General features: G+C 36.9%; 1 protein-coding gene across 11 annotated transcripts in view; it reads left to right on the top strand.

The window, feature by feature from the left end:
- KIF6 (kinesin family member 6) overlaps positions 1-26,082 on the top strand; it is a 167,860-nt gene that overhangs the window by 81,463 nt on the left and 60,315 nt on the right. For all 11 annotated transcript variants that reach the window (XM_068185499.1, XM_068185493.1, XM_068185495.1 and 8 more), the window contains 2 exons: positions 12,110-12,212; positions 19,110-19,165. In XM_068185499.1, the coding sequence (XP_068041600.1) occupies positions 12,110-12,212; positions 19,110-19,165 (159 nt within the window). The remainder of the gene's footprint in view (positions 1-12,109; positions 12,213-19,109; positions 19,166-26,082) is intronic.

The raw sequence follows: 26,082 nt of genomic DNA, 5'->3' as shown, positions 1-26,082 counted from the left end.
GAATTAATTGTCCAGTAATTTTACAGTGCTCATAGTTTTATGACTCTAAGCTCAAAACAGAAGTCTATTTTCGTTAAGAGTTAGTTAAGTTTCTTTTCATTTAATAGTTCGTCTTTAAAATGCATAATGATATATTTAACAAAAAAATCTCATTCCAACTTTTTACAGCAGCAATAGCATAAATATTGTTCATGGCCAGTGTGATCCCCCTTACTGTAGCAAGCCTGAGACTGTCACGGGGAGAACTAATTTTTGATTAATATGGTCCTCCTCCTTTATATTCCTTCTTGGTTCTGGGAGCAGTACTGTAGTTAGGCATAAAAGGTGTTTGTCATTCGTCATCCTAGAGGGCGTCTGCCATGCTCCAAAAATGAATGTGCTAAGAGGAAAAGGTCCAGGTGAATCCCTGGATTGAAAGGAAGAGACTGAGATCTGTTTGCTAAGGGCTAGGCACACAATGTAGTAAAGAATAATCCTTTTTTAGGTATTTGAAGATTGCAGAACTGGCAGTGGGGAACTCTCACATTCGGTCCTATTAATTCAAAACCTAGAGATATTTATATATTTGAGTAGCTATTTTCACAATAATGGTGGACTTTAAGGATTGTATTTCAGGTAATAATGATAGAGAACTTAACATTCCTGGTTTTAATTACACTTTCAATTTAAAATATAGATTTTAAGTATTGCTTCTAGGTCAGATGGGTTATTAGAATCCTATGGGTTGGATTTTTTCAAAGGTTTCTCAGTCTTCTATGAGGAGTGCTTGTGCCAAGAGGAATAAACAGAGATATTTGTTTGAATTCCAGAAATATTTCTGTAGTATTAATGAAATTTCTCAGGCATTTTTTATTCCTTCAAGCCATCTAAACTAGAGACACCTCTTACCACTTACTATTTTTAGTCTTGATATAAGAAATGAGATTATTGCTTTTATCATTTTGTCATACCTAAGAAGTCCCAGATATACCACATACAGGGTTTTAGAGGCTTGTAGCTGATACATAGGATTGGGTAGTGCAATACTAACTTTCACTGACCCTGATAACACTTTAGCCCAACTTCCTTCCATCTTCCTTCACTCAAATGTGCCTTTAGGTGGTTTTTCTTTTGAGCTGCACTGAAATAGCAAGTTACACATTTTGAGTATTCACTTAAGTATATATGCCCTCTAAGAAAAAATACATCTACATACTTAACTTTCTGCAGTTGCTCTGTGGTTTTACAATGACCATTTTTAACCCCCTTTGTGGTGAAATTGCCAGAGCAGAAGTACTGTCACACCTAAAGTAACTGAAGAGGGATACCAGTGGATGCAATCAGAGGATAGGAACTCTGTTGCCACATTAGGAACTTAGAAGCATGAAAGCAGGTATTCAGTGACAATAATTAATGTCTCATTCATTTATAACCAGAAAAAAGGGTCACCTCACAAAGGCCTAGCTGTTGTCAGCTATATGTTTGTTGATAAAAACAGTATTTCTGTCCAGTATATTAATTTTTCCCTGCAATGGTTGATAAATTATTAGAGTGTGAATGCATTTTTACTTAAATGAAACTTCAAAGTTGTCTGTCAGCTACTAAGTAAAGAAAATCATAGATTTGTCTTAAAATTTCTTAAGCTTGGGCTGTATTAGAAGAATAGCAAAAGAAATGTTGGAATGGAGTTTGTCTCTGCCTTCATACAGAGTTTTGCACTGGTCTCTGGGGCCCGGGATAACAGAAGGCTGGTGGTGCTAATAATCGCTGAAGTGAAGAAGGCATTCAGAAGCACTGCCTTTATCATGGCCTTAGTAACTAGGTCCCTCCACCTCATTCAGCAGGGGACCCACATTTTCCCTGGCCTTCCTTTTGTCATCTGTATATGTATAGAAGTCTTCCTTGTTGTCTTAACCATTTCTTTACATGTTACACTTTGTGTAGCCCAATATAAGAAAGGAACCGTTAAAGAGCATAACATCAGTACATTAAGGTGATAAGGTAATTTTAGCTGATAAGGTAATGCTAGGTCACAAATTGGACTCAGTGCTCTCAAAGGTGACCTCTTTTCCAACATAGTTGATTCTGTGATTCTATATACTTACTGTACAGCTCACATAAAATCAACATGAATATTCAGTGGCACTGGAAACAGCCAGTGGTTTCAGTCTTGGCAGACAAAATATTTTTGATAAAAACAAAGGGAAGATACCTCATTCTTTTACCTTTCTCTACAGAATGAATATACTAGGGATGGAAATTCAACTTTCCTTTTAACAGTTTTCAGTTGCATTTCAAAACGTCTTGCTATAGATGCAATTTGATATCCTAAAAATTTGATCAGCTGTTCATATATAGTTTTGTAACAAGGACAGCTACTATTTTTCCATTTTGATTAATTTATCAATACTTCCATAGAGGCAGGATTTCTCTTTTTGCAAATGACTGCTAATGACTCAAACCCATGTGACCTTAAGTAAATTTAGTATTATATATTAAGAATGTTCAAGTTAATATTTATATTTGTGCTCATGGAATCTGAAGGTTTTATTCTTAGAATACTGAAAGGAAATACTACTGATGTGTTGCCGAATTTTGTACATAAAAATGTGATGAGCATGCTATTTGTCATAATTGTCAGAAAAATGGATTTAAATTCTGAACTATTTGTTTTACTTTATCCCATTTTTAGTGAATAGTAGAATTTTGGTAAAACTAACTGAAATATAGGTCTAATTTGCAGTTCTAATTAATTATTTAGATGAATTCTTCTGCTCAAAATGTTTTATTAAAAATACAAATTACAGCTTTACTTAAACCTTAGCCTTCTAGACTGTGTTAACACTGATTCAGAAAGTAAGTACTCTTACTGCATGGACTTTGCAAAATTGGTTTTAAAAAAGGATGTATATGGCAATCAGAATAGTTTTTCTTTTTTCTACAGTCTGCAAAGATGTAATGTTTCCTTTACAATTTAATCCTTCAAGATAGATTCTTTTTTCCCCATCCAAAATGAAATGCAGTCAAAAGAGTTCTTAAAAGCAATAAAAAGCCTTTAACAGCTGATTAAAGTCTCAAATAATGAGAAGTTTTACCTAAAGATAGCTGAGAGTTTTGTAAAAAACAGTATGATAAAATTTGAAAAGCAGAAGTGAAAGTTTAAGAAAAAAGTTAGCCAGTTTGATTTTTCGGGCCCCATTGCTATCTCCTCATTTTCTGCTTTTGTCTGCTATTTCAAAACCACTATAGATAAAAAAATGGAATTGATGAATGTGACTGGACTGGCAATAACTGCTTTCTTTCTACATTTACTAATCTTTATGTTACTAAAATGCACTCTTTGTGTAACACAAGAGGCACAATGTCCTTAATTCCAAAGCAAATTCAACAGCTTTTGTCAGGGTAGGTGTTTTGGAACATGCAAGTTACACAGGTGTTCTCTAAATACGTGCTGATTTCTGGGCACAGGACTCCCATTTTAAATCTGCTGGAGTTCTGGAGCTTCTCATGTGCCTAGAAGTCTTCAGTTGTGAGATTAGTTGAAACTACTGAAGGCTCTATTTTGTGTGTATAACTTAAAGTACAGTTAATACATGTTGATGCAGGTTGTAATGTAGCAGTTACAGGATTCCTTCAGAGAGGGATAAAATGCTTCTTCAGTAGGTGAGTGCTTGAAATTTATTGTGGTCATTGCTGAGGTATAACATGCCTAATTACTTTTTCAAGTCTGGACATTGGTACATAACAGGCTTCTGTGTTCATTCTCAAAGATGAACTCCAATAAAACTTCAACAGAGCAATAATCAAATTTCATTTTTTAACCGATCAGTTTTACTCATTTCTTAATTGCTGATGTTCAGCTTCCAAAAGATCTGAGTGATGGAAGTGGTAAAGTTGTTCATCTTAAATATAAACAGATAGTAAATTTTTTAATTAGTTAATTTGGATTGCTGCCTGGCAAAAATAAATAGCTTACCATGAAGTTTATCTCATAGTATCTTCTGAGCTTCTCTACCTGAGCTCTTTGAGCTCTCTACTTCAGCATACACTTCAGTGCTGGTGTTCCTGCTGGGAGAAAAAAAAAAAAAAGATTAATTTCTCATGAAGTGGCCCCTGCACTCCTGTAGTTTATAGCATGAAATATTAAAAGAAAAATAGCCCTAAGATGGTACTAATTAATGGTGTACCCACTACAGAAGATTTTTTTCTTTTCTACCTAAGACATAGCATAGAGCAGCTTATACTTCAGAAAATCTCAGTATCTTAATCAAGAAATAGCTAAAATGTAGTATGAAATTAAAAGTATAGTAAGTTTCCAAAACCAGATTGATGTTTATAACAAGTTCTTTTCCCTCTCCTAAAGTGTTCTGAAAATGAAATATGCCTCTTTTGTGGTTTATGGTGTTACTGGCAAACTTGGTGGTAGAAATTATTCTCCAGACACCAAAAATACATGCAGATGTCTACAGATGTCCCTAACAAAAAACTTCACTTACATTTGGTCCAAGCTGTCATGATTCCACTGATGTAGGTTGTCATTTTGTAGGGCTCTTAAAATATTCTTATTCCACCACTCAGAGTAATTCTTCTAAAATTGAGAAAGATATATTGAAAAGGAGAATTTACATACTATATCTATCACTCAAAATAGAAAAAAAGATGTAATTTGAGAAAATATTGAGACTATTCTATTTTTTTATAAATATGTTGGTCTGGTTGAAAAAGGCAGAAAAGTTTCTGAGCCTAAAAGCCCTTTTTCAGGTTTAAAACAGAAGTGTCAAATGTTGCTGCTACAGCATGTCAAGTACAGGAAGCATGTAAAAGCTAATTTAATTTGCTATTACTCAATCTTAATTGAAATCCTCATCTTAAGTTCAGTGGTCTGAACTTCATTTTAAATCAACTCTAATTAGAGTTGACACAAGTGCATAAATATAGGCCCTTTCTTGTACTTAGTAAAACTTTTACAATTGCATCAACCATTGAAGGAAACAGATTTAGATTCCTAAAAACAGGGGAAACGCACAGTTTCTTTGTAATATCTGGTGTTTGATGTAAACTGCACAATGCAGTCTGACATAATCTGAAATGTGTGATTATGTCATATGCAGAAATGAATCTTATTTATTTAGAAGTGTCAGCACCATTGGATGGGTCTCCTAAAGTTCTTGTGGGTTTGACTTCATATTTTCCTTCGTATCCGCCCACTGAGCTTCTGCCAAGCCTACCATGCTTCTTTTCATGCTTTCCCTTTGTACCTACTAATTAAGGACTTTCAATGTGTGTGTGTATTATACAATCAAATATGATCTCACAGGCAGCTTTAAAGAAGTAAATAATTGCAAATGGCAGATTGTTTTTTTTCTTATTTTGAAGCATAAAGGGAGTCATACATTAAATGCAAAATATTTCTCCAATAATATTTGTGTCAGAACACAACTATTTTATTCCCCATTGCTGAGATCTTCAAACATTTTTGTTCTGCCAAGTAGTAGATAACTCTAGTGCCTACTGGCTTTTTAAAAAGAATATACTAACATAACTAGGCAACAGAAAAATAGGCATGATGTAAATCATCAATGCTAGTGCTGATATTCCAGAGCATCTTGATTCCATGCCATGTAATCAGAAAAATTATACTGAAAATTATATCTGAGAAATGTAACAAATTATATTTGAGAAATCCATAAGAAATAAAAATGTAATCAGACCAAAATGATCCTGTTAAATGAGTCTGACATCTTGGAAAATATGTGCTCTATCAGGTGGAGTCATGACCATAATTACTTGTTATTAACAGTTTCCTTTTATCCTGCAGTTCTCTCTGAAATTGTGCTTTGCAACATATGACAGGAAGGCAAACTGGTATACTAATTTTCCAGAAGAGGAAAATGAGGGAGAGATATTTCAATAGTTTCAATCTTTACACACAGATATCATTCTAAGATTCAACCTGATGTCAGACTTACCATATTTCAGTAAGGAGCCTAAAACCACATTTCATTAGACATTAAAGGTCAAGTGGCTTTTGTTGCAAAAGCAGAAGTGTTAAAACATACCTGCACTGCCACTTGAGATTTCTTAAAATAATGAAACTGAAGAAATTCTACATTATTAAATTCAGCTATTATGTCCCATTTAGAGTTTTGTTGTTTTTCTGTGGTCTTAGACAGCCTTAAAATAGTCAATTTCTTCTTTTTTAAAATTATGTTTATACTTCATTTAACCCTTGGTTTTGAAATACAGTTCAATATTTTCCTTAATACTCCTGCAGAAGAATATTAATTAATGTAGTAGTCTACTCCTTATGAGATTCCTGTAAGCAGTTACTTGATTTGTCCTTTGGAAGCATTTCAGTTAATCTTGATAAAAATTGACTTTTACAGAGTTGAGATTATATGTAATATCTAGGGGTTTTTCTTTTTTATTTTAATCATCTTAAATAATCCTATTCTTAGTGATATTAATTACATTAGAAATAGTGTTTGATTTGTGTCCAACATGCTCCTGTACAAGATTGTTCTTTACTGTTCATCATTTTCAGGGTTTCAACAAATTGTTCTTTTACCCTCTTTCTCCCCTGTAAATAAGCAAAGACACTCCAGAGCCAGAGAAATTAATTTATGTCTATGTTTTATTTAGTTCATTGCATCTGAATATTCTGGTTTTCATTCAAGGCTTTTAACTTCCCTAGAAACTGTTTAATACTGCAGGAGTTCTGTGAACAACGTTGTTTTGTGTCTTTCCCATTTTTGAATTGTAGTTTAGTGAAAATTGGGTGAAGATGTAATACACACACTTTTCATGAGAAATTTAGCTGGGCATTGCAGTGGGGAAGTATTTGTTGAATATCCTTTTGCCCTTTGCCTGCCTACTTGTAAGTATTTATTCTTTATTGACTGACTTGTTATTGCAAGCTGTTACATCTTTTTCCATTCTGAACAGATGGCTATGACATCTTGATGGATCCTGGTAAAGATGTAATGAATTATGCTTACATGACCTCTAATACCTTAGTTCTATAGCAAAGACTAAATAATTTGTCTTTAGTTTCATTTGAAAGTTTTTGCAGTTTCTTTGTTCCCATTTGATAATATGTGGAAATACATAATATCCCAAACAGACTGACAGTCCTCATAAGCATGAAGACTCAGAATTCACACTAGTTGGTATGCTGAAATTCTTCAGACTACCCTCACTTTAATGAGAGCTTTGCCTGAGCCAAGAGGACTCTCCTTCTATTGATTTCAGTGGAAGGGTTGACAACTCTTGTCTAACAGACCACTCAGTAAAATTGAAAGAAAATGACAAAGTCTTTTACTCTGAAAATAAAGTTTCTGCAAAACAGGTACACGGGCAGATATGTGGACAGATGCCTTTCTCATCAGAATATATTGTCTGAACAGTTATTCCCAAGAGTTAGCTTTTGTCAACAGTCTTAATGTTCCTTCCTCAGAACAGATCAACTTGCAATCTTAATACTTCTCTTCTGGAGAGCTGTTTCCAATTTTTTTGTGGGTTAAACCAGCAGCCTCTGGCATGAGGGCTGCTGAAACTTCCTCAGAGCCCTCATACCAGGATCAAAATCTGGTTACAGGGTGGTGTTGTGAGGAGGCACTGTGGTTCTTTGTTCAAACAGAGATGATATCAATTTCATGCTATTGTTTGACAGATTTTCCCAGACCTAATTGAAGAGCAATATAAATATTTCCTGTAGGTTTCATGCCTTAAACTTTATGAAGATCTAATAACCCTTTTATAGCAAACAAACCAAAAAACAGAAAGTGGCCAGACTCGAGACTGGAAGTGCCCTTTACAGATTGAGCAGTCTTGAAGTTTGTATGGGAAAAAAAAAAAAAAAAGAAAAAAACACTAAAATAAGTACTTTTAAAATGTCCAATATTTATAAATTTTGATCAGTAATACATGCTGCAATAGGATTTTTTTTTATATTAGATACATTTAAAAATCAGTATGGTCATGTAAATAGACAACTGTGTTTGATCACTTTGAAAAACAAAATAAGGTCTATGTTTATCCCCTTGCATGCTCCTACCTACTCAGTGTAGTCCTTGAATAATTCCAGTCAATACTATTTAATTTAAAAATAGCATTCAGCCAAATAATTTCTTTGTTGGTAATTGAAGACCCAGTGCCACACCTGGATGCCACACACCTACCCTACATGTTCCTTTAAAATTAAAGTTTCTTTAAAATTAACATTTGGTGTTTAGGATGGCTGCAAATAGGATTTGTGTATGTAACAGCATAGAATAAATGCTTAAAATCTTTAAATTCGTGAGTGATAGAATAGAATGCACAATATCTGCCAGGGTCTTGACTGATATGCAGGCTTCTACCTCCTATAGGCATAAAACTGAGTCCTTAAATCACTTTTGTATTTTCTCACCTTATAAAGTAAAGCACCTTAAAGCACAACAAAAAGCCTTATTATGTTTTTGCTCACTGTATTTTGAATAATTACTGGGTTTGAGAGTTTAGCCCATTATCAGTACTACAGCAACCTTTCTATTTCTTGATCACGTCAGGTCTTGTTGGTCTAGTTCAGAGTTTGGGAGACTTACCCAAGTTCAGTGGGACAGCTGTAATTTGCACATTTCAGCAGAGGAGCCTATTGAACCAATTTTTTTTTTTGCTTAATATGAAAGCTGAGAGAGTTCACTGGGTCAGAGAACAGACTGAAATCAAACCTTCAATGAGAACATTCTTAAACACAAATTCATGATGTGGATTGAACCTGAATTTTACCAAAAAGTTCAGCTATGTGAATTTGCAATAAATGATGATGGGTTTGCTGCAAATTTCTCATTGTGTGAGTTGTGCATATTTGTGTTTTAGTATTCAAGCCAAGTTACACAATTTAACAGGAAAGATATCATTAAAATTAGGTTGATACTAACTTTATCTCTTTTTTTATGCAATCCTGTCAACTGGGATTTCATGAATGTGACTGAAAGAAAATTTTATGCTTTTTCCAATGATCTGAATGACTATTCCAGGTCACATTGTAATAACTTGATGACATGTGTTTCCTGGTTCTCATCCTGCAGGATATGATAGTTCTTCCTTAGATAAGAATTTTCAAATATTTATTTTGTAACATTATGCCATGGTAATTAAGAAGGAAAGGAGGAAATTTTTGGCTCTTTGAGTGAAATAAATTGTTCTCTCTACAAGTTTTAGCTAGCTATTCCACTGTCCTGCCAAAACTTTGTCCTTATCATTGCTTTCTTCTCTTAATTCTGTTTTTGTTGATATAATGTAGGTATTGCTGTACATAGATTTCAATTTCAAAGTTAGAGAAAAACAAATCCAATAACATCTTGGTTTAAAATAACATACAGCTTATTCGTTAGAATAAAGCCCAGGAGAAACAGCACGCCAATAATGTTAATGCACCATGGTACTCAGAGGTCATTTGAAAGAAGGTGAGGCTATTTTATGAAATTACAGATTATTTAAGGAAATGTAAACATCATGATTGAAGATACCACATCAACCATGGAAAAGAAATAAGCTTCACTACTGAGCAGAATGAAAACACAACTACTCCGTCAAGCTTTCAACATCTCTTGCAGTCTTTTCCTGTTATTTACATTGTTGTCTTCCCTCATTTTCTCCATAAATGTCGCTGCCATTACCCATAGGCTGCAATGTTATTCTGTAGCTGATGTATGCTCATATTATACTGAAATACAACTTCACTGGTCCCTTCTAAGTTTCATTCATTTTATACTATTTTCAGAATGGGTTTGTTTACTACTTCATATGTTTCTGTATTTTCTTTAAATGAACAGCATAGACCAGAAAATTTCCCCTTCCTAAGTGTTCTGGGGATCTATTTTTGTGTGCTTTGTTTGGTTGTACAAATTTGATGCCTTTTCAAGCTAGTGCTGGAAAATTATTATTAGGTTACCTTTAATTTTGGTTGATGTATTTCTGCCAGGCAGTAGCAATAATCACTGTAATATTTTTGTTTTCCAAACTTTACTGTTTTTATTTGTACTCTCAAAGGCAGCACATGGCCAGAAGAGTTAAATACTTTACATTGCAGTGTTATGTATGAGTAAGGGCATGTCATTGTTTATCTTAGGCTTGATCATGAATTTTTTCCAGGCTTTCTGGACTTAATACAAGCTTTTTCTGCAACAAAAGCAATTCTAGGGGGTCAATTCAGGCTGTATGTTAAAATTAGTGCTAGAGATGGGATGAATGTACTATAAAATTCTGCTCACAAATCTGCCTGGTTTTCTACAAGGCAAGCACGAAACATGAACATTACACTCTCAGGTCATCACCACAGAAAAAATATATTTTCCTGACTTCTGTTGCTCTTTTGGATCACACAGCAGTAAAAAGTGCACTGTATCTTTCTTTGATTTTCACATACAGAAAGGGTGAAGCATTTCTGGGGAAATGCTGTTTCCCCAGACTTTCCCGGTGGTTCCATTTTCAACTAGAAATTTTTGAACTAGTAACAGATGTCCTTATTCTTTTGACTGAAATGGGGTAAAATTTTCTCTGTATTTTAAAGAAATCTTTTTACACTTTTACTGATCATTGAACCCTGAGTTCTAGTTTTTCTTACCAGCCTGCTCTGCAAACAGTATCTTATATCACAGAAATCTTGTTGCAGTCAATGGGAACTTATCCTGATATATGTATGATAAGGTGCACCAGAATATATTTGGAATGACTTTAAAATGCAGCTCATGGACCAATAAGGGGTAACATCCCAGTATTGCACATCCCAGCCTATTTAGGCATGTTTTGTCTATTTCTTGCCTCGGCTTCACTGATGTAAATAAGATTTTTGTGATGCTGACCCTGAAAACAAGGTATTTCATGCTTAAGAAATGAAAACATATGTTAAAGAAAGCAGAAGAAACTGCAGAAACTTGAAGAAGGAGAAAAACCTTACACCAAAATTACAAAGCAGGTAGCCTGGAAAAGAACCGGTATATGTGCATATGTTACTGGTAATGCTGGTCCATTGGCATAAAACATAGAGAAAACTCTTGCACAGCAAAAATCCTAGGGAGTTTTACAGCTCTTGTTCAAAATGGATTTGGGGGTCTTGGATAGCACTGAGGCAGAAAGGCAGACTTGTGGGTAGGACAAAAGAAAGACTCAAGAGGGGGAAAATCAAAAGATAATCAAATTCCAATTTAAGGAATATAATTTTCGAGGTTTAAGTTGCAGCCTGGAGGTTGAATTAAAGGTGGAGTTACTTGGCATTTTTCACAGTTTGAGTGTTAGAGTCCTTTCTGCTCACTATCTTCATTCCTGTAGTTTATTTAAGTGCAAGTCTCATCCTTCTTGCTTATTTATTGATTTATATGTGCTGGTGATAACACAGATGCTGGCGTAAGCTCTCATTCTCCTTAAGCCTTTGAATGTTGTTAATAATAATACAGATACAATATATCTTACTTGAATATGTAGATCATCTAGTGGTAAGAAATGAAAATAATACACACTAATATTTTTCTGTAGTGATTTTAAAAGATTTGAAGGCCAAATAAGTCTTGACATTCTGGTGCACAAAAGGAAACAAATACCATGTTGTAAATGCAAAAAGGCACCAACCATTTGTGTATGCAGAATTCTTGCTTTACATAAAAGCGTATGGAAAAGTATTTGCTAATACATTATTAAAGATGCCTGATTTTATTCTTTCAAGAATGTTTAAAATATTCAAGGCATACTTAGGGCCCAATGTGAAACAAATGAAAGAAATACAGAAGCAAACTTCATTGTGCTGTTGTGAAAATACCTCCGGCTCGCACTTAAGAATATTTCACATATTTTATATTTTCAAAGTTCAGTTTTACTTATGAACGTTTAAAATTATCTTGAGGAATTATACACCTCAAGCATTCAGACTTTAGAGAAGTGATGTGAAATATAAGTAATTTGTCAGATAATAGAACTCTTTCGTCAAAATGCTTTCCAATCAGTGGAAAACAGAACTTCATCTTCTCTTTGATTTAAGACCTCTGGGCTGACTTGCTTCATTTATCTAAAAAGGATTTAAATAAGTGCAAAATCTCTATTTTGATGACACTGAAGAAGTTCTTTTTTTTTTTTTTTTTTTACCTTTGGGCAGGAGGAAAGATGTCACTTGGATGTCAGGAAGCTTTTGAAGTTTTCAAGCGGGACCATGCTGACAGTATAACCATTGAGGACAACAAACAGCTTCTGAAGCAGAGGTGGGTGTCATAGGAAAATACAGCTGGGGGAAGACATCTGAGAGTTCACTAGTAGTCGGGGCAGGAACACATAATTTTACACCACACATCCCCGGCTTTTACTGAGGACTCGTTACAGGCCTTTTACCTTTTCTTACTTAAGACATTTCATATTCACTGACTGGTGATAGAAGAGAAGTCTAGATGGAAATGAAAATAGCATGAGGAATCTTAGTGCATATTTGCACTGGTTTTATTAATCTTCACAGCCATGTTGAAGCAATGTGGCAATGACATTCATGATCAAGAATTATCTAGGGGAAGTAAAATCCATGGGACTGAATCAATTACTGCAATTTCCATTGTCAAAAATGCTTTACTGACTTCAGCACTGAATTGGATTGTAAGCTAGGAGATGTTTTACATATGCATGTCTGGTGTCCCTAACCTGTTTGCCAAGTGATTTTAGATTCTTTTTGTCAGTTTTGCATTTGCAAACAGAGATAATACTTTTGTCCTCCATATTTGTTTTTAATGTTGGCAAACGCCTTCATGCATCTGGTGAAAATAGTGATAATGACAAAACATTTAAAACATGGATTTTCATAAAGATTTTAAACCTCACACATTAAACCACCAACACTTTTCTATGTTGTTTGGATAACAGTACTGCTTCAGTTTCAGTTTTTCAAGTGTTAACCCTCTTAGTACTGCAAAAGAAATGCATGGCCTTGAGATGTCAGATGCTAAAAGCAAATCTCTCAATCTATATTTGTAACTAACATTTCCCCTAAGAATTGCTTGGGGGTATTTTGTTTGTTCTTTTTGGTTCAGGGAGGTGTTTGTTTGTTTGATTATGGGGTGTTGTGGTTTGGTTTGGTTTTTGTGGGGTTTTTTTGTCCTGAGGTTTTCTCCTTCTCTAGGTTTCTTCTGCTTTCCTCTGTTTTCTTTAACGCAGTTTTCTACTTCACAGGCATGGAATACAATTTTTTAGACTCACCAAGTCTTATACTCATTTATTTCAGTAAAGCTGAGGCAAGAAATTATCTCCACATCTTTGTGACTTACTCAAGTTCTTGCTATTTATCACTTTTTTGAACTGATTTACTTTTTACCTGGGTCTATACCTCAGCCACAGGAACGCAAATTGCTAAGGTATTTGACATATGTAAGCATTTATCCATGTAAACTGGATATCTAGTAATGCCTTTCTTCTGATCAATTTATCAGATCATGCCACAGCACTACCTCATCACTGCATAAATGATTACACTGCAGTCATTTCTGCTGTTGCTATTCAATAGAACACCTAATAGTTACAGCATGATAATGAGAGCAATACAGTTCTGAGCCATGCTCTGCCCTTCCTCTAGTTAATCACAATTCTTCCATATTTTTTCTGTATGTTATTACTATGAAGCAAACCTGTATTTCCTTCTGGTTTCAGAATATATGAGATGAGCAGAATCTACTAAGTTTGATGACAGATTTGCTTTCTTTAAAGGACAAAGATTCATTCTAATGCCTTGTGTAACCCCTCTCTAATAGGCATCAGCTGATTTATGAAATCAGCGCTAATGTGGATTTTGATACTTTGAAATAGGCAGTTTTCCCCTGCCATTTGCAGTCATTTTAGCAAAGGTGCTTAGCTCCAAGTTTACTGAGTTCATTAGAATGGATTTGTATCAAATCCAGTCTGTAATTAGGAATGCAGCCTCTCAATTACTAGTTACACAAAAGCACTGTTACCCAGTCAGTGTTCAAATTGCACAGGAAGAGGAGTGTGGACACCACATGTTTAATGGTTACCATAGCTTCCCTTTATATGTAGGCTTCTCTTGTTAATAATTTTGTTTATAGTTGCGTAACCACTTCTGTCATACCACAAACAGTGTTTGGTTCACAAATTACTTATTTTTAGCTGTCTTGTTTTTTCCTTCGGGTGTTTTGGGTAGATTTTCTTGGTTTGCTAAGTATCATAGAGTCAGTGAATAGGCTGAGTTGGAAGGACTCTTTAACAGTCATCTAGTCAAACCCTGCTGCAATAAGCAGGTTTTGAAACCTGCTTCAACTACATCAGGCTGCTCAGAGCGAAGTGAAGATTGACTTTGAATGTTTCCAGGGATGGGGCATCCACCACTTCTCTGGGCAATCTGTTCCAGTGTTTTAGCACTCTCATTGTAAAAGAGTTCTCTCTTAGATCTAGTCTAAATCTACCCTAAAGCACTACACCTTGTCCTATCACAACAGCCCCTGCCAAAACATGTCCCCATTTTTCTTATAATCTCCCCTTAAATATTGAAATGCTCTAGTAAGGTCATCCTGGAGCCTTCTCTTCTCTAGGCTGAACAACTCCAGCTTTCTCAGTCTGTCTTCCTAGGAGAGGTGTTCCAGCCCTCTGGTGATTTTTGGGGCCCTGCTCTGGACACAGTTCAACAGGTCTGTCTTTCCTGTGCTCCAGAACTGGACACAGTGGTGTTGAATACATTGAGCGCTGGTAGCTTGGTGTGGAGCTGCACTTTGAGCTCTGGTTGGCAGGAGCCTGAGGCAAGAGGCCTTGAACTGGCACTGACCCTTCGCATACCAAAGGACACAGGGACCTGGTGATTCCAGCCAAGTGGACAGACACTTCAAGACACAGTAGGAACCTATGCCTCAGGATGAAGAGCAGAGGCTTTTGTGCTTTTAGATGGTGAGGGTATAAAAATCCAGGGTTTCCTTTGTTCAGGGTCCCTCCTCCAAGGCACCAGCTTTAGCTGTTATCCTGCTGTTGCACCATGATTAAATTATTTTAAGGACTCAGACATCTGAGTGTCTGCTATGGGAAACTCAGGGTTGAGCCAGTAAGGAAACGTTGTCTGTGTGTGGTAAGTGCAGGGAGTCAAGTAGTTTACTTGTTGGCTCACTAACTGCAAAGGGCCCTTGGTCCTAGCTCAGGTGATGAGAGTGTAACTAATTTTGGCTAAGGACAGGGTGTCGTGGTTTGACGTCAAACCATAACACAGGGTTAATTTTTTGTAGTAGCCATGGGGCAGGACCTGGAGCCATATGGGTGTAACCAAGACCCTATTGTTATTCAATACCATGCTATGTCATGGCCAGGGGCAGAAAAAAAGGGTAACCTAACCCTAGCCTAACCCTAACCCTCTCTCATTTCAGAAAAGATCGTTCCTTTTCTCTTGGGGGAAGACAGAGTGGTGGGGTAATACTGGTACCAACTGAAGGGAGCACTTTGGGTGGCATGGCTGTGGTTGTGTTGAGCTCCAAACTTGGTCTTTTGCACACTTTTGTTCTGAATATTGTTGCTGTTATTATTCATTTTCTTATTTCATTGCTGTTTCCAGTAAATTGTTCTTATCTCAAATGACAATTTTTGCCTTTTGTGCTTCCAGTTGGAGGGGGAACAAGTAGAAGTATATTTTTTGTAGTGGGACTCTAAATCAGAAAATACTGTTCCTAAACCATTCTGGCCCAATCCCTACACAGGCAGCATCAATACACTCTTCCTAGGTTATCCGTCTATGCTTCTACTACTACCTGTGCATTTCCTGCTTGCACTTAGATTGATTTGCAGATCTCAACTCAGTCATGCTGGTCTCTTGCCTTCCTTGCTTGATTTCTTGCTTCTGGGGGTTTTGAGTTTTTGCACTTCATGGAAAAGATTCTTTTAAAAGACCTTCTAGCTTTGTTCTATACCTTTGTCCCTGAAGGCAGTTTTTTCAGGGGATCTTATTGACTAACTCCTTGAAGAGCTAGAAGTTTGCTTTCCTAAAACTCTAACTTTACTCTTCCCCTGACCCATATCCCTCTGAACTGTGAACTCCACCAACACATGACCACAGCAGCCCAGCTGCCTCCAATCTTGATGTCTCCAATTATCTCATTACTTTGGTGACCAATAGGTCCAGAATCATATCCCTTTGGCAAGGCTGTCTATTACCTTGCTTAAGAAGTTATCCTCTATGCAGTCCAGGAGTCTCTTTGATTGCCTACTGCTTGCCATGCTACTTTTTCAGCAAATGTTGACTTGTTTGAAGTCCTCCAGGTGGACAAAAGCCAGTAAGCACAATGCCTCCATCAGCTGGAGCACGAAGGCCTCATAAATAGGCTCCCCTTGATCAGGCATCCTGTAGTAGATGCCAAGCACTCAGCTCCTTTTGTTGCCTCGGTCTCTGATTCCTACCCATCAGCTATCAGCCTGCTCAGATAACTGGTGTTCAGAAGCAGCTCTTCGCACTCAGTCCACCTCTTGGTTTAGAGAGCACCCCTCTTCCACACTTGTCTCTTCAGACAATCTGTAGCCACTGGTAGGCAAACTGAAGTTATGGGATTCGCCCTACCAAGTTTCAGTAATAGCAACTAGATCACAGTTTTCTAGCAGTGTGGTGATTTCCAGCTTCTTCTGTCTGTTGTCCATGCAGTATGCATTAGTATGAAGGCACCTCAACTGTTGGCTGCTCCATCTTCTTAGAAGAGCACATCTTAATTCCTTCAAAGTATTTCCTTGGTGTTCCCCTGTTGGCTCATATTTCTTCAGGAGCCCCTGGCACATCTCAGTAAGACATCAATTGTGCATTATATCATTCTTATAGCATTTGAATGGTGAACTGTCAGTGAGCCTTGGAAGTTTCACTGTGAAGGTCACAACTGTTGCTTGGGCTGTGAAATTATTAATATAGATGTGACCATACATAGCCATACATATAAAATATAGATGTATTTCTTCTGTAACTACTGGTTACAGTAATGGTGTAAAATGATCAAAGGCAGTCAACTAATTAAATCAAATACTGAAAAGCATTTGTTTAATTAAAAATATAAAAGAAAAAGTCTGATTTTGAATAAAGCTTTTCACCTACTACAGCAGAGCTCTTCACAAGTGCAGTAGATTATACTGTGACTCAGTAATGTCTCTGAATATAAAAAGTGGGAAAACTGATACAGTCAAAGATAATTCAAGTGAAACAAAATTAATTCAATTTGTCTTCAATTCAAGTTGCCTACAGGAAGTGCCTTTGTAAGATGGAAAATGTGATCTTCTACAGTTTTACAGTGATTATTTTTCATTTTTCTTCCATATATTAATAACGGCTTCCCTGCTTAAAAGAAACCACCCTGTGTTGATACCCAGACAGAATCAGATTTCTGCAATTTGAACTTTCTATACCTGACTTCCAGAGAACTTAATAATATCCTATTTCTTAATGCAATCATATTCTCTTAGGAGTGTTTTTCTGAAGAGGAGAAAAATGCATCCCATTTTCTGGTGAAATATGCTACCAAGCAATCTTTACAGTTGTGCCACTCCAATGTAATGGATATTGCACAAAGCTTCTAAATCTTTTCTTAGACAATATTTCCAGTAGTAAAATTCTACTGAACTTACTAGTTGCAAATTTAGTTTCCTTTTTGTTGTTCTCCATTGTTTTTTTTTCCATATTCTTCTTTCCTTGCTTTCTGTTTTCTTGCTGGTTAATAGTTATCTTGTTTTTTCAGTACCTATGGGCAAGTTTCATGAAAAGGACGAGTTTCACTTGGGTCACTTGTTGTTATAATTTCTAATAATTAAAAACAAATGAATACTCATCTAATTCACTGAATGTCTCTCTCATTAGACAGCCTCTGAGTTTGTCTTAGTTTACATAATAAGTTAGAGATTTGTTTTCCAAGATGTTTATATTTTAATTACTGGCATTTGCATTCAAAGAGTAAAATCTATGCCAAAAATGCTTTTTCCACTAAAATTAGTGGCTAAATTCGCTCTGGGGTTTCATCATGGAGTATTTATCTTGTAGGCAATAAAAGCCATGATTTGGCATTTCAGTCTTTTCAGTTGAGTGGTTTCCATGTAAGATATACATGAAGTTTTTTCAGCTAACAATATAATTGTTCAGTCATCACTATGCATAGCAATATCACCTTAATGCTAGAAATATATCACCCTTTTTTATTAAAGAAGTATTGAAAATAGCTTTGTCCCATTCAATATTAGAGTCAAGTTTTGTGTATTTACCTGACTTATTTTGTTTGACTAGGATTCATAGTCACAGATGGAATCTGTTGAAATGTCATAAATTCATGCCAAATTTCAGTTTATGTAATTGTGCTGGTTTATAAACTATGGTGTCTGAACAACAGATGCGCAACCTATTCAACTATTGGCAGTAACCTATGAATAAAGGCTGGATAAATATCTGGCTTCAACTTTTCCAGATAAATCTCTCTATGAACATGAATCAGAGTCAACAGACAACATGATATTTGTCTCAGGAATGAATAAATAATAAGTAAATTATGAACTCTACTATGGGACCTGAGGGAAAGAAGGAGAGAGGTACTTCAGGGCCTCTTTCCTTTGATATTTATGCAATCCTTAATGCTTGCTCAGGGCTCTAAGTTAACCCCAGTAGAAAAAGCTTTTCTAAAGTCTAACAGAAGCTTTAGTGGCTTCCACCTTTTTTATATAAGAAAGAGTAAGTGTCCAGGAACCCTCCAGCTTCAGCCATTTAGCCTTGTAGAACTCGGCCTTGAAAGCATGTATTTGTGAGCAGATACTCAAGCAGGCACTTGAAATTCTAACTTGTTTCAGTCTTATGAAGAAATGAACTAATTAAGAGGGGGAAATTTTTCACATCCCACCTTTTTAGGGAGAAGCCATATTTGTTTACACTGTTTTGGTATTTTTTGAGTTTGACAGAAGTACAATTTGTGGATTTCTTCAGTTTCTTTGTCTAGATAAAGACTCTTCTAGATAGTTTCTCTTAGACCACACAATATCTCCTAATGGAAAATTGTTTCCAATTAGTTCTACTAACAAATGGAAAGCTAGTACTAAGTAATTCTGTATTTTATTGTGATAAGCTTGTGTAACTATTTTTTCTTTAGAATAATTCTGTATCATTATGCTTGCATTGACAGGTTTGATGAAGCTAAATGCCTTGGAGAGAAATTAAATGAAGTGAGAAATAAAATAAGTGAGTACATTTTAACTTCATTTTACCTTTAGCTGATGAAATCACAGCATTCAAATATATGGGAGGATATTCTAGTTTCTAAAAGAAAAAAGTCAATGCATTGCTAAGACTTCCAATAAGGTAAACTGTAAGCTGATGATAGCAGTAATAATTTTATGTACAAGTTTTGATTATTTCAAATACTGTAATGTAAAAACCAGCTCCCTTCATTATTTAACAGGATATCTGAAATTTACTAAAAAAGAGACGTTAAGGTATTAGCATGGGATTTTATTTTGGAAGAAAAGGATCCAAAACCATAATTTGAAAATTTCCTATCTGTGGATTAAGGATTGGACTAATCCATAAATTTATATGACTTCCGATAAAAGATTCTCTACACTCGATAAAAAGATCTGCACTTCGTACAGATTAATTAGAGCAATTTTGAGGAGTGCCTCAGTTTGGTTGGGAGTTTCATCTCTTTTTCTTCTAAGGCCCCAGTATATGATTGGTATATGATTGGTATCCAATTTCAGATTCTTCAATGTCAAAAATCACCCACAGATACATTCAACCCCAAGGCAGGTCTTATTTGATCTTCCTAGCCGCCTTTGATATGTTCTTAGTTGATTCTGGAGTTCTGTTGATTCCAAACCTGGAGGCTATCCAGGATTTCTGTCAGATGTTAAACAGTTTCTTTCTGTCCCTAAAGTTCTTGGAGATCAGGTCCAAGTCCTCCATTTTGCACACATTCCGGTGAGCCATGTCTCTTCAACCTTTGAAGAGGGTGTGGGGACCCTCTTCATGCTGTGAGGGACCAGATTGAAAGGTAATCTGGTATCCAGAGCAAATGGTGTAGATCTTGCTCTTATTTTCTATCCTCCTTCTTTGGGTGGCACCAAAATAGACATGGACAATGAAGTCATTGTAATCACTTCATGTCTTAGAATAGCAGATGACTTCTGGGAAAGAGCAAATATCTCACAACGCAGCTGCCAAATTCTCTGTACTTACACTATAGCCATGATTATATTCTCTGTGGTCATGAATGATAATTATTGCCGGATTCCCCTCCCAGTCACCTTTGGGTACACCCCAAGTCCATCAGAGATATTATGCAGTATATTTAAATTATGTCAGGTATGCGAAAAACCTCAGCCATGTTGGCAAAGTGTTTTCAAACCACAGCACAACTGATGTTTGGAATAGATCCAGAAGCAAACTCATCAGGTGCTGAGCCCTCCTACAGGAGTTTTCTGAACACTTAGTTATTTCTGTGAGACATGACACTGGAATTCACCTGACTTCTTTCAGTAAGTTAATTTGCCTCTGTCAGGCTGGCCAGAACATAAATGTCAGTACAGAACCTGTGCATAGATATTCATAGATTGACCCATTTCAAGAAGAATTTCAGTATCAACCTCACAACTATGGGTTTCTGCAGTGTCCATATAAACTCACTTAACTCCTGCCAAGTAGGCTTTTTACAGTGGCAAACGTGGAAAAGCAAGTTAAACATACTGTAGAGGATTCTTTTTCCTGTGCTACCATCTTGAAGTCCACATTGTCCTGCATTCCTTTTGTCTCTTAGATTTGCTCATCTATGTTATACCCAAGAAATTCCTCAGCCTAAATAAGGTGTAGCCAAAAGTCAGCCCTGGCTGCCTAGCTTCTTTCTCTTATGGAAGTTGAAATGAATTTTAGAGCAGGAACAGTGAACACCAGCAATAAGCAGCTACACACAAGCACATCTTTCTCAGTATCTGGAGTTGCAACTGGGCTGCTTGAAGAGAGCAGCCTAGCAGCCACACTAAATGCATCTTTTACCTGAGGGAGAACAAATGATTTGAGAGCATGGGAGACAGTAAAAGATGCAGTGGGACAAAGGCCAGTCCTGAAGGTACCACTTGCAGTGTCATGCTAGGACAAGACTTGTGTGATCTCTAAGTCCCTTGAGATTTGAATCGCTCAGAAATAATGTAACAATACAATGTAGACATCCTCTCAAGACTGTTTCCATTGATTGCTGCAAAATCTAGAAGAAACCCTAAGTTTGGACTGAGTTGCTGTGTGGTTTTCCTCAGTTAAGTTAGGCAAAATTTCTGATAGCTGTAGTGCACTAGAGTATTTGCCTTTCTAGATCAACATTAAGAGCTTTCAAAGTGTATGTTTTTCTAGCTAAAAAAAAAAAAAGGTTTCTTTTCTTGGGAAAAAAGTGCTGTGTGACTGCATGTGCTTTTGTATTGTATAATTTTCAGAGAGTTAGGGTCTCTAACAAGAACTGTAGATCCTTTAGGTGTTACTGAAGAAGACAATGAAGGAAATTTGATGCTGAAGCTGGAGATTTTATTTCAGAATAGTGAAGAAAATTTCTCATTGCAAAAATTTGAATGATTGTGCCTAGCACATTGTGGTGAGTCAACCTCAGCTGACTATCCAGCAGCTCTTTCACATCCCTTCCACAATGAATAGGGGAGAGAAATAGGAATAAAAAGGTTGTGGGTTGATATAAAGATGAGGACATGGTTTAGCAGCTACCAAGTGAAACAGACTGAAGTCAGAGAAAATTAGTTTAATTTATTGGCAATTAAAACAGCTGCATGGTGAGAAGCAAAGACAAAACCTCTGAAATAAAAACTTCTCCCCTTGTCAGGGCTAGCAGGAGGGTTTGGTTTTTTCCTAGGATGCTGCTATCAACAAGGTGGTTTTACACTATTACTGCAAACATTCTGTGTCAAAGTACTTTGACCGTAAGGACTACTCTACATCTGAACAAACTGTAAAGCATTAAATAACAAAAAAGACCCAACTGCTACTACATTAATCAAAGAGTGAGTTGGGCAATTGCAACTTCTACTTTCAATGTAAATTAAACTGATACATTCATTCAGAATTTTACCATCAAAGAAAGTTTCCTATGTTCAAGAATGTGCTGTGTGTTAGAAGCCTTCAAGAGTAGTAAAGATTTCCAGTTCACTCCTATAAATGTCTGACTGTTTTGGGTTATTTTTACCACTATTAGATTTAGTTTTTTTCCTAAAGGGAAAAAAATATACTAAATGGTATTTAATGCCCCGAGGGAAGCAGCTGGTTTTTTTACTCTGTCCAGAAATCAGCTAACAGTATGATTGAAGCTGGAAGAGGAAGGGCAAACTCATGTGGGAGTAATAACTGTGTGAGGAAACAGGCACTCTCGGAATGAAAAAGGGTAGGTGGGTGGATTATGTGCACATGATGTTGATGGTGCATCTATACCCACAGGAATGCTGAGCTGTTGCACTGCTCTGCTTCATTTCAGGTTTTGATTTTTGTGCACAAAATCATAGAATACCAAAGTCAATTATAATCTTTAGTGACAGCAGGTTCTACTGCAAAGCAAGGTTGTTGAAGTGTCCTTATTTAATTTTCTTGCAAATTATTCAAATACTGTTCATATGTATCACACTTCATGGCATGTTACGCTGAAATGGTGAGGATGGAAGAGAGCGAGGACAAGACATGTCAATGCTCGGAGATAATATTGACTCTGATTCACTAACTTGGATGTCACACTGTTATTTCTGTGAATGCACAGTAGATGTTAAACCTACTCCAAACCTAATTAATATGAACCCAGAATTTTTTTAATTTTTTTTCTTTGTGCAAGATTCTATGTATGTATACATAAAAATCAATCTTGTTACTGCCACTCTTCCTCCCCTTCTTGATGAGCCAAGCAGATCTGCATTAAACTCCAAAGTAAGGATATTTCATGCAAGGGTTTTATTTGCACCTACTTAACTTTATGAAGGGCACTGATAGCAGCATTTTTGCACAGAGAGAAAAATAAAGAAGATAGATGAAGTTAAGGTTTTTTAGGCAGAGATGGTCTGAGAGCACTCCGTGGTGTACATCTACATTGCTGTAACTTCTGTCGTGGTTTGACATGGAAGTGATTTTTTTTTTTTTTCAAGAAGTTGGGTCAAACCAATCAGTGGTCAAGTTTAGATATTGGCACCTGAAGTGACCACTGAAGATAGGGATACGCCTCTGAGAACACAGGGGGTTAAAAGCAAGAACTCCCAAGAGCTCGCTCTCTTTGGTTCCGGTCAAGGTGCTGTGCGGACCTCCCCTGCCCAGCCATGGGGCTGGGTGGGGGAGGGGAAGTCATGCGGCCTGGTCGAGGTGAGCCGAGGGGTAGAAGGACTGGAACCGAGCCAGCTCCTGTGGACGGAAGGGTGGAGAGAAGCGGAGATGTCTTTGTCATTCCGCCCCCCAAGAGGGAAGAGATAGAGAGTCCGGACAGCACCTGAAACTTTGCCGGCGCGGAGGAGAAGGAGGGTGGGGGGAAGGCGCCCAGCCTTGGCCTTGGGAATCGGCTGCTGGGCAGAGATATCAGCCCTCCAGGGAGTCTGAGCTTTTAACCCTTTCCTGAGAAATGAAGGCTTTGTAAAATATTGCTCCTCCTTGATTTGAAGTAGAAGAGAGACAGTCTGGGATCCGAGATGATGGAAGAAGAAATTCTCGAGTTGGAAGGAGATGATGGAGTGGCTTGTGGCTGGACTTCTCTTGTTAGCCATAGACTGAACCAAATTCTCCTAACAGAAGCTGCACTTAGGGTGGTGCGTTGGTGTGCCAGGAGACCTGTTTCAGTGATTACCAGCAGAGGAGTAGAGAGAAGGTGTGGAAAAGCCCTCTATCTTCAAAAAAGAAGAAGAAGAGGAGAAGACCTCTGTTCTTGGACCCTCAGCCCCAGGGGAAAATGGGGGGGGACTGTAGTCCCAAAATGAGAAACTGAACTGTTGTCTCTTTTGGTCCATGGCAAAGCATCCTTAAAAGAGCCCTGTGAGCAGTCTGTCCATGCACGGTGGTGAGAGCACTGTGACATGGAAAGGAGAGTGTCACCATGGCAGATTTTCTCCGGGCGGTTGCCATGTGTGACATGGAAACACAAGGGTGGCAATTGTGTTTCCTGGGGGGGGGGTCTGTGGCACAGGAGAGACTCCTGTCTCCCTTGAAAGATTGAGTATTTGAATATCTGAAGGGTAGCAACTTGATCAGGATCCTGGGTGGTGTCTCACTGTTAAGTTTGTTTAGAAATTAGGTGGGAGGAGGAGGGGTGTTTTAGAAAGTCTTCATCCAGGATTTAGTGTTTGTAGTTTTTCTAGTAGTAGTAGTTTAATAAAGTTCTTTCCTTTGTTACTAAGATGGGCCTGCTCTGCTCTGTTCCTGATCACATCTCACAGCAATCATTTAGAAAAGTATATTTTCATGGGGGCGCTGGCATCGCGCCAGTGTCAAACCATGACACTTCACATGTGAGCAATAATGGAAAAAGAAGGATCAGCTAGTTAAGAACTAGAAGATCAAGGCTGATAGTAGGAATTCTACATCTATTTTAAGCCATGATTATATGAGCTGAAAGAATTGAGGGAAGTCATGCACAAGCAAATAGCATTTTTTAAACTTTTGCTGAAGAAGTATCTGTACTTTGGAAGGATGGAATTTCTCTGTTAAAGAAAAGTTATGTGCTTTACATGGAACCTAGATGAAATTAAAAAGCTGTGATGATTTGCTAGATGCAGAGAAAACCCATCAAAATCTATGCTCTGCTTTCTTAAAGTTTAATAGTATTGGTAGTATTATCTATTTCTTTACAGTAATATAAATGTTCTGAGTTACAGACATTAATTTACTGGACATTGTTTCAGCCATGAATGAAGTAAGGCTACAATAAGAGAGAAATTACTGTATTTTGAAATGCATTCCATTCTTTAGTGTAATATTCTGAGATACTTATTGTTTTATGGAAATAAACTTTGTGACTTCCTAATTGCTGCTTTAATTCAATGTTCAAGTGTAATTCCAAAAACTATCAAGTAGTTACGAAAACTTACATGTGCTCAGCAAATTTTACTGGAAATGACTAGCGTAGAAGAAAAATGGCAAGATTTGGTTTAAAAAGGGATTGAGAAACTTCAAGAAGAAAGGTTACATTCCACAAAAAAATATGGTTCATATGAGATGCAAACAAGTCATAAAAAATTAATTCTGTATGCAGATTTAATGAGCAGATAAGTCATTAATGTCATTCCACAGCATTTCATTCTTCAGGTAGCTTGTATTCTCCACGGAGACCTTTAAAATCCATGGAACTTGAAATCTTCAAATCCTCACTAAGGAAAAACTCTAGATGAGGTCAGTTTGAGTTCTACTTGTGTATGGATTGAAAAGAAGGTTCTGAAAATAATTCCACATTTATCTTTATTGTTGTTTTAGTTGATCAAGGGCAACAAGCATTAGCTGTAGATTCATAGACTCATTGAATGGTTTGGATTGGAAGAGACCTTAGGGGTCATCAGTTCCAACCCTCCTACCATGGGCAGGGTCACCTGCCACTTGAACAGATTGCTCTGAGCCCTATCCCACCCAGTGCAAATGAGCACTTGGTGCAGCACGTGCTGTGCAGCTCATTCAGCACATTCTCTATCTGGTGTACTGTGTGTGCCTTCTTCAAAGCCAGTTCAGTGTCAGGCTGCATGTACCATGATTTATGTGTCCAACATCCCTAGCTGGATTGCTCAGTACCTGAGAAATTCCAGATGAACAGCCAGATCAGTGATTTAGAAGAAGCTGAAACAGTAGTTTATTCAGAGAAGTAGGAGTTTGACAAAAACACATCAATGTAGACTGGAAGCTCTCTGAGCAAAAAAGCCTGTCTGCCTGCTGCTTCACCACTTCTGTCCTGCACTGGGATATATGGAAAATTAAAACTTCAATACACATCATTTATGCTGATTTCTTTTCTCCTGGAATGCTGCCTGTATGTTACAGATGTCCTCTGTCACTTAAAAGAGAGCAGTCTTGGTACCAGGACACAAATTGTATCAGAAAATAGTACACAAACATTATTTCTTCCATACTTCATCTCAGGTGTGTAACTATGCTTCTTAGGT

Source organism: Anomalospiza imberbis, chromosome 3 (genome assembly GCF_031753505.1).
Source record: "Anomalospiza imberbis isolate Cuckoo-Finch-1a 21T00152 chromosome 3, ASM3175350v1, whole genome shotgun sequence".
Taxonomy (NCBI): Eukaryota; Metazoa; Chordata; class Aves; order Passeriformes; family Viduidae; genus Anomalospiza; species Anomalospiza imberbis.
Note: the sequence above shows the minus strand (reverse complement) of the source record. Positions and strands in the feature narration are given on the sequence as shown.